Source organism: Vidua macroura, chromosome 7, assembly GCF_024509145.1.
Source record: "Vidua macroura isolate BioBank_ID:100142 chromosome 7, ASM2450914v1, whole genome shotgun sequence".
In the NCBI taxonomy this organism is placed as follows: Eukaryota; Metazoa; Chordata; class Aves; order Passeriformes; family Viduidae; genus Vidua; species Vidua macroura.
The window spans coordinates 3494337-3503524 of NC_071577.1; the positions used below are offsets into that span (position 1 = coordinate 3494337).

Here is a 9188-nt window from a genome sequence, read left to right on the forward strand (position 1 = left end):
GAACTTCTAGGCTGCGGTTTCTGGGACTAAAACCAATCAGAGCAAGGGGAGGATACAGGATCTGGCTGAGGATTGGATTTGAGCATGAGGGACAGGGAACCTTCTGGAACAAAGGGTAGGGTTTGGGCTGACAGACAGGGCGAAGGGGCCAGGTTGCCTTAACAGGCAGGGAAGTGTCTGGAAAGTAGGGAGGGGATTCTTTGAGGGACAGCCAGGTAGGAGGCCATAACAGAGGGGAGAAACCACCTGGAATAACTCAGAGGACACTGGAACATACCACAAGATAACAGAACATTTGTCTTAATAAACTAACACACCGCAACAGCAAGTACTGTCCCAGTGTCATACTCTGTCCCCTGTAAGTGTGCTGATGCCATTTAAAAGGGGTTGCCAATGAAAACAACTTTTAACATTTTTGTAATTTCTGCATTAGCATTCAAATCCTTGACCAGAAAAATCACATGGGATTCTTAAATACCAAAGCTGTCATTTTCACCCTGCATTTTAGAGTCTCTGAAGAGTCACACAAGGGTTTTGTTTTAAACACTACCGAAAAGGTCCCTGGTGTTTAGCTATAGCTTTACATCAGCATATACTCCTGATTATTCCTTTAGGCAGGAGCAGCAAAGCCAAGAATGAGCCAAGCAGGCGATTCCTGTGTTCTCATGTCCTGCACAGCACTAACTGGGAATTCAAGAGTGGATGCCGGAGCCTCAGGGTGCACAGGAAGCCACAAAGACTTTGGGATGCTGAAATGGACCAGCAGCCTGGTGCCTGTGCCTGGGCTGCACAGGGCTGAGCTCCATCGGGATGATCTAACAAAGGCTGAATGGACATCCCATGGCCACTGGAGACTCCTATTCCAAGTTCTGAGAGCTACAAAATTCAGCTGTAACCAGCCGATTTTTTCATGTTAGCTTGAAATCCAGGAGAGGAATGGTAAACATGGAGAAGTGTTCTTCCAACCCTAGTGACAGCTGTGCCTGCACAGCACCTGTGGCCGTGGCAGGGTGGTAGGAACTGGATGATCTTTATGATACTTTGCAAGATAAAGTGCTCTGGCATTCTGTGATTCCCCAAGTGGAGAGCAAAACCGAGCCATAGAAGTCCCAGCTTTTCTCCGGCACCTCCTTTGTTCTTTGTTGCAAGCAACTCCAGGATTCAGTTTCAGAGCTGACGCATGTGTCTTTAAGGTGCCTGCATGGAGGAGAGGGCGGGCAGCTGCAGCGCAGGGCTCGTGCCCCATCAGAGTCTCTCTCTCACCATGGCACCAATGCCTCTGCCTTGGGACGCCCGCCTGTGGAAGGCGAGTCTGCCCTCAAGTGCGACGATGCGTTGTTTTTCCTTGTCCTGGGCAGCTCCGGAGAGCCCGGCAATGCACTGCTTCTCGGCAGGACCGAGGTTTGTCGCGATTCCCGGGCGCTTCTGCTTTCCGCGCACCGGGGTAGGGCTGGCCACTTCTGCCGTCGGCGCGAGGGACAAGACAAAGAGGGAAGGAATTGTCCACTCCGTCCGTACAGTTTGCTAGAAAGCTTTTATTGCCGCGGGGATCTGTGGTGGAGAAACCGCGACTCGCTATCAGCGCCACGTGGACAGAAAATGGCACTGGGACCGGGGAGGCGCAGGATTTTATAGGGGGCTGGACTAGGAGGGTAGAAGCCCTCCCGCACAATGGGGACAGGTGCCGTGGCGGTGACATGGACCACGGCAACCAACGGGAATGTGGCAGGGGTGGACACGGGGCTCCGGGGCGAATGGGGTGACGGACACAGAACACTCCGGAGTGGACAGGGGAGTGGTTAGAGGATTGGCACGGTGAGCTCCAATGGTAAGAGACCCGGAGCAGACCAGCACGGGGGGGGGGAAACTCGGGGGGTGTGCAGGGGTCCACAGAACTGGCTAGCAAAAACAGATCAGAACCCCTAATCTGAACGCATCCCAGGATGCAATGCTGAAGCACGGCCATGGAAGTCAGTCAGGGGCACAGGCTGCAGCTGAAGCTGTCAGGCTTTGCTGTGAGGCTGGCAAGTCAAGAGAAAGCCATTCTGGTGAACACTGCTGAAGCCTTTTGCCAAAGCATGGCAATTGTGCCCACGGTCTCCCCGCGTCTGGCATCCTGGCTGGTGCGGGAGCCTCGTTGAGCAGGTGCCGGCGTTCAGGGTGCTGCTGTGCCTGAGAACCTCAGAGCCCTCAGCAATCCAGCCAGCAACACACGGGCAGGAGGACACGGATGGCGCTTCCTGCCTGGGACAGGCCTTGTGGCCATCTCCAGGCACCGCTCTCGCAGGGATCCCCGCGGCTCCGGCCCTGCCCACCCGCTCTGTGGGCAGCACAAAGGCTTCAGCACAACCCCCAAAGGCCAGGGGGCTTCTGGCCATTTTCTCTGCAACACTGCACGCCTGGGAAAATTGCTGAGCCCAAGCACCATTTTCCCACTCTTCCCCTATGTCCTGGGCACCCTGGGCAGCAAAAGAAAGAGCCTGGGAGTCTGTCCATTATAATACAGCCTATATTTACATACTAAAGGAAAACACAACGAAGGAAAGAGCAATTTTGAAGAAAAAAAAATCCCTGCTGGCTCAGGAGGCCCCAGCAAAGACAGCCTCCTGGATCAGCCCTCCACAGAGCCCCAGCAGCCCAGACAGCCGAGCCGCGACAGACGAGGTCGTGTCTTCCATGCCCGGCGCAGCTGATCTCGCAGCCTCTGGAACATTGGGATGGGAGCCTGGTCTTCTGCCTTCAGTATGCACAATGACTGAATTGCCAGGCTTCCAACGCTGACGCTGATGTCATTAGCCATTCCTTCAAGGGCTGAAAGAGAGAGGATCAGAGCCATGGCCAGATCCTGGATCAGCAGAGAGACGAGGAGAGCCCCATGCCAGGGCCATCCCAGCCAGTTCTTGCCATGGTCAGGAGGGAGTAGGAACCAACAGGATCAGGCCGAAGCTGCGGGCCACGAATCCCCCACGTGTCCCTGAAATCTCTGTGTGCTCTGCCCAGGCCAGCCCTGCTCCGCACAGGGAGCAGAGCCCTCTGCAGCCGGGGCAGGGATGGCAGCTGCCCCCGCCAGCCCCCGCTGTCAGCCCGCTGCCCTCACTCACCCTCAGAGATCAGCTGGAGCTCTCCCTGCTGCCCCCTCAAGCTGCGCCCGGCCATCCCTGCGAACACAGAGCCTGTCACGGCCCAGTGGCACAGCTCCCTGCCAGCGGCGCTGCCAGCCCTGTGGCCACACGGCCTCGTGGCCCGGCAGGGCTCAGCCCGGGCCCTTGCCGCACGCTGCCGCCCAAGGGCACGGCTGCCGGAGGGCGGCAGCAGCGCCCAGGCCAGGCGGGGCTCCACGGCGCCGGGCCCGGATGGCGCTGCCGGGGCAGCAGGCGGGGCTGGGGCCGAGCTGCGGCGGGGCGGGGAGGGAGCCCGGGCTCCTGGCTCACCCATGAACCTGACAGCCGCCTCTCGCAGGGGCTCCTGTGGGCTCTGCAGGTAGGGCAGGGCCCGGCGCAGGTGCTCGGCCGCTCGGCTCCTGTCCTCTGCCAGCTGGAGAGAGCGGCAGCAGGGAAGGTTTGGCGTGGGCTCAGCCCCTGGGCCGGGCGCTCCCTGCACCCAGCCCCGGCCTCCCCTGCCCGCACAGCCCTGAGGCCCGGCCAGCAGCCGCTGGCGCCGGGCTCTGGAGGGGGCAGAGGGCCGGCTGCTGCCCGGGGAGCCGCGGGGCCGCCCCGCAGCCCCGCCGGGCCGGGGCTCCATCGGCACCCGGCTGGGACCCACGGGAGCCTGGAGAAGAGCCCGCGCGGCCTCTGGCTGCAGCAGCGGGCAGGGGCACAGCTGCCAGCCCACACACTGAGCACCGCGCTCAGGGGGCTTCTCCAGGCTGAGCCTGGGGCTTCCAGGCCGTCCTTACCAGGCAGTTGGCGAAAATCCAGAGTTTCTCCTTTTTCACCAGTTTCTCGAGATCTCTCCTTCTCAGAAACTCGGCCACACAAATCAGCGTTTCCCGAGAAGCCTGGAGAGCAGCAGAGACACAGAGATGGCCCCACAGCCCAGGGCCCAGGACCCGCGTCCCTGTGCCAAGGCCTGGAGGAGGCTGCAGCCTGCCAGGCACCAGGGCAGGAGGCAGCCGAGCCCCCTCCCAAGGGGACAGCAGCAGCCCACGAGTCCTCACCTCTGCCACACGCTGATTCTCATCATGGCAGTGGAAGAAGAGTGGCAGCAGGCTCTGGTGCACAGGCCTTTCCAAGGGCTTTTCTCCCTTTTCCAAAAACCCCATCATGTCTTGAAAGAGTTTTATGGAGAGCAGCTGTACCTGGCTATTTTCCTATATGAAGAAAAGGGAAAAATACCTCCGCTTTGGCTCCTCCAGGCCTGCCTGGGCACAGGCCTGGAACTCCACAGGGCACCAAGTTTCCAGGCAGCACCCAGTGACTGTGGCTGGGGGCACAGAGCCTTACATGGTCAAAGAGTGGCAGGAGCACCTTAGCCAGCTGCAGGGCAATGGGAGTTGAGATCAGAATGGATTTGTGCAAGAATATAAAGCTGAGTGTGATGAGTGTCAGCCCAGCTATCTCTGCATCACTGTCCCACAGTAGGTCCATGAGGCTTTCAGTCAGGCGCCACATCTTTTCAGCCTGTGTGGAACACAAGTTTTTGAAAGACCACCCTGCTGCTGCAGGGCCTGGAGGCCAAAGGCCTGTCCCGAGGCACTGGGGAAGCCGAAACGGGAGAGCTGGGAGCAGCTGCCCCAGGGCCTGAAGCCAAGCCCAAGTGACTGCGTTCCCAGCGCAGCTTCAGCCGCTGCCCCCTCTCACCATCGAGGGATCGTCAATGAGCTCGAGAAGGGCCCTGAGCGCCAGGCGACGCCTCTCCCTGCACTCGCTCTGCAGGTACCTTGATGAAACCTCCACAACACTGTCACCACATTCACTTGAATCTAGGCACTCGAGGACCTGAAAGGCACAGGGCAGTGACAGGGGACCGGCCGGCAGGAGCCCAGAACCGCACAGGGCTGGGCCCAGGCAGCAGCACAGGGCGTGGGCACCGTCCCAAGCAGCTGCGGCTACGAGAGGGCAGAGAGCTGGGAGGCAGCTCAGCGAGGCAGCACTGGCCAACAGGCTCACCTCCACCAGGAAGGCCAGGGCAGGCAGATCCCAGCGTGGCTTCTGTGTGCTAAGCAGCCAGAGGAGGTGGAGTGCAATACTGGAACACAACTCAAGAGAAGCATGGCGCATCTCCCTAGGAGGGCGAAAAAGGGACCAGGACCCTGAAGAAATCTCTCCCAGGACAGGCTCACAGAGGTCTGGTCTTCCACCAAGGGACCTGGGCCACTTAGGAGGTGTCTCCTTCTGTGCTCTCTCCTCTCCCAGCCTTTTCCAGTCTGCTTGGCGGTCCCTCGGTGACGAGGTCCTCTGGCCCACGACCACGGGGACTGTGTGGGGCACCCCAGGCGCAGAGCACAAATGTCAGAGGCAGCGGGGAGAAGGGGGTCTCACCTGGCCAGCAGACCCACGGCATAGTGGTGGGTGTCAGCACAGAGCAGCGTGTCCCAGCCACACCTGCGTTCCATTGACACCACCACATCCTTGTACTGCTTTTGGCACAGCAGGGACTTCAGGGTCCGCACTGCAAATCTGTGTGCAGAGCAAAGCCCAGGTCACACTGGGAGCACTGGGTCTTGCCCTGGCAATGTGGCAGGGACAGAAGGACTGGGAGGAAGCACCTGTTGGGGCTGGTGGCAAGGCCGTGTTGCTCCTGGCATCCCTTCCAGAAGGTAAGGACCTTCTTTGGCATCTGTTCAGTGCTGAAGAACACTTGGAAGAGCAGATGCACAAATAGGCGGGGGAGATACGCTGTCGCTATACGTGGGACACGGGGCTCCTGGAGGATCTTCCACATCACCACAGTTGCCTGCAAAGAACAAAGCTCAGTGCCGAGGTGTCCGTGTGACAGGGCCCGAGCATGGCAGGGAGAGGCCCAGAGAGACACAGGGGGAGCAGCGGGACCGGTGGCCCTGCAGCTGCCCCTAGGCCAGGTTTCAGGGCAGCGCCTGAGGCAGGGAGATGCAGTGGGGGAAGGAGGAAGGAGAGCTGCTGGAGAGGCGGCCTTGGGGCCAGCAAAGGCCACTGGCAGAAACTCACAGCCAGGGCAAAGACACCCGTTTTGTCCCCATCGGAGGTGCACGTGCTGTGCTCTGGCCAGCTCCCCAGCACATCCAGGAGAATCCTCTGCACCGCCTTCGCAGTCCTGGGTGAGCACATGATGGTCTTCCACATGGCCGTGGCAGCTCTGTGGGGTTAGAGCTCTGTCTCAGGGGGTCTCAGGCACAGCACCCTGGCCTGGGCATGGCCCCTGAGGGGCAGCGAGGGAGCATGGCAGCAGGCTTGGGGGGCTGACATGCCAGGGCTGGGAAAGGGAGCAGCCAGAGGGCCCTGGAAGTCTCTGTTGGTCAGACACCTGGGACAGGCTGTACAGGGCGATGGGCTGGGGGGAGCCCTGAGCCCTCTGGGCAGGTGGGCCCCATACCTGTCACAGGATGGGGCCACACGCAGGAGTGTCATTACTGCGTCATTTGGCTGCACTTTGGTTAGATGCAGCAGGGTGTTGTCCAGCCTGTGCTCAGCAGAATCATTGGCCGTGAGCCACTGGTGGATGTATCTCACCATGGCAGGCACCTGGAGAAGGCACAGGGCAATTTGGAAAGCTGCCAGAAGGAGCAACATTCCCAGTGTCTCCAGAGAAGTGCTTCCCTTCCCACCGCAGTGCGATGGCCTCAAAGGCTCACAGGGACCAACACTAGTGGCTTGGGAAGCCATGTGACTCATGAGGGAATTGAAGCCTGGCCACAGGCTGCTTACTTGCTCTGGTCTGAAAACACCCCTCTCCACAAGCAAATCCAGCAGGGCAGCACTGGTCTCATGTTTGAGGACCTCTGAGTAATCTCTGAGCCCAGTGCCCCTGGAGATGGTCTCTTCCTGCCGAATGCTCTTGATGAATTTGCAAACGAGCTGTAGGAGAAGGGCAAGAAGCCAGGGATGTTGCATGGAGTGCTCCACACACGGTGCTGGGCTGAGCAGTGACAGCAGGCCCAGCCCAGGTGGGGATGGCTGCAGGTACCTGCGCTGCTCTGCAGAAGCGGCCACGGGTGGATTCCTGCTCTTGTTTGTGGTCCAGGGCTGCATCTGGCAAGGAGTGAGCACAGCCAGAGCTGAGGGGCTGCGGGAGAGGCCGGAGAACACAGCCTGGCCCTTCTCTCCCCAGGCAGGGACAGCCCCGGGATGCCCCAGGGGATGGAGCAAGGCCACTGAGGGGTGTCTGCCAGGACCCCTTCCATCGTGTCCCCAGGCTGATCCCCAGGGAATGGGATGGCTTGGGATGGGATGCAATGGGATGCAATGGGATGTGAGGAAATGCAACGGGGGAGGATGCAATGGGATGCAATTGGATATGATCGGATGGGACAAAGCTCGTTGCAGGCACCAGCCCTGGGGCCCAGCTCTGCCACTCACCCTCCTGCGGTGGATGGAACGGCACCACCTTTTCGGTCTCCTGTGCTGGTGCAGCTCCAGGGCCTTCTTCCTCCTCCTCCACCCAGGCCAGCTTGGGCACTCTCGGGGGTCTCTTCTCCATGTCAGTCACTGGATTTTTGGGAAATTGCAGGAGAGATCCCTCAGAAAATCTCCATGTCAGCAAGTCCTGCAGTTGTGCCTGGGAGGAACCTTCCAGAGAGAAGCCTCAGGAAGGCTACAGGACAGCAAGCCCTGGCCTCTGGTCTCAAGGGCTCCTGCCACAAGGACAGGAGACTCCTGTCAGGGATTGTGGTCTGGCCTCGAGGGCACTGGCGGCAGGGCTGGGAGATGCCTCAGAAAGGCTCCAGGGCACCAAGTCCCACCCTCTGCCCTCAAGGGCACCTGCAGAACAGAAGCCTCGGGAAGGCCACGGGTCACCAAGTGCTGTGGTGTGGCCTCGAGGTCAGCTGCAGGAACAACGCCTCAGAAAAGCTGCGGGTCGGACACGAACAAGTGAGCTGTGAGGGGGCTCCTCACGGCACTGCTCTGTCCCGTCCTGTCCCGTCGCCTGCTCTGAGCACTCTGGCGTGCTCTTGGAACCACCAGCTGCTGTGTCACCACGTGTCACAAAGGGCCCTTGGACACCCGATTCCATTGCAATTCCACGGTGACCGTGCGGCACCATGTCACAAAGGGCCCTTGGAAACACTGTCACCTGCCCTGGGGCTCATCCCTGAAGCCTTTTTCCCATTGGACAGTCTGTACCCTAAGCACTCCCATCCCTCCCCAGTTCTATACCCTGGCCCATCCTTCCCCAGTTGCTCTCGGAGCTGTCTCCCTCTGCATCTGGTTGTCTCCCTGCTCCTGTTCCTGCTTCCTTCCTCCTTCCACCTGTCCTCAATAAAGCCACGTGGATTTCAGCAGCACGAGAGTCCTCCTGTCTTTTGGTGGGGCTACATTTCTCTATCGGGGCACCTGTTGATCAGGCAGCAGCGGGTCACCCTGCAGGACACGGTCCGGGGCAGCCCGCACAGGATCTTTAGGAACGGCTCAGAGCATCAGCAAAGCCTGCCCTGCTCTGCGGGCTCAGGGCAGCACAAGGAGCCCCCAGGGCTGCCGACGCAGCCGCGCTGGGAAGGGCACGGGGCCTTCCACGGAAGCTGCCACGGCCTCCTTGGGACAAGTCCCGGCTGGTGGCCATCCTAAACCCGCGGCTGTGACAGGGACAAGGAACGTGTGGGCCAGGGCACGAACGCTGCTCTGAGCCCTGGGGCCCGGGGAGCGCTGACATCAGCAGGTGTGGCAGAGTCCCCGCCCAAGCAGCCCTGCCACCCCCCGAGCCCTGGCAGCGCTGGTGCCCGTCTCCTGCCCCAGAGACCGGTGCCCCTGGGGGGCTTCTGTGCCACAGGGAGCCAAAGCCCATGTGCATCGGGGGCTGCTGGCAGGAGCAACTGGAGCAACTGCTGGCAACACTTGGTGTCTGTGAGAAGGCAGAAGCTGTTAGTCTGTCCTGAAATGCTTCTTTTCATGGAAGAGATTAGCAGTAGCACCACAACACCAACAGCTGCTGAGTTTCCCTGGACAATTCGACTGTAGAGAGACACTGTCATTTATCAATGTGGTCTTCTGTCTGTTCTTCTGGGAAAAACACACTAGCCCAGTCTCTGATGTTTCATGCTCCAGTTGCTGCATGTC

At 60.0% G+C, this 9188-nt stretch overlaps 1 protein-coding gene and 1 long non-coding RNA gene across 2 annotated transcripts; both read right to left on the minus strand.

The window, feature by feature from the left end:
* Positions 1-2494: 2494 nt before the first annotated feature.
* On the minus strand, positions 2495-3147 carry LOC128810385 (uncharacterized). The gene is made up of 2 exons (XR_008438029.1): positions 3102-3147; positions 2495-2811 (listed from the first exon to the last, which is right to left on the minus strand). It is a non-coding gene; the product is annotated as an uncharacterized LOC128810385 (long non-coding RNA).
* Positions 3148-3847: 700 nt separating this feature from the next.
* On the minus strand, positions 3848-8097 carry LOC128809966 (uncharacterized). The gene is made up of 12 exons (XM_053982414.1): positions 7896-8097; positions 7494-7622; positions 7102-7166; positions 6843-6992; positions 6511-6659; positions 6126-6273; positions 5708-5895; positions 5481-5618; positions 5115-5223; positions 4800-4937; positions 4157-4309; positions 3848-3997 (listed from the first exon to the last, which is right to left on the minus strand). The coding sequence occupies exons 2-12, from the start codon at positions 7612-7614 to the stop codon at positions 3848-3850; spliced, it is 1509 nt and encodes a 502-aa protein (XP_053838389.1). The 5' UTR covers positions 7615-7622; positions 7896-8097.
* Between the last annotated feature and the right edge of the window lie 1091 nt (positions 8098-9188).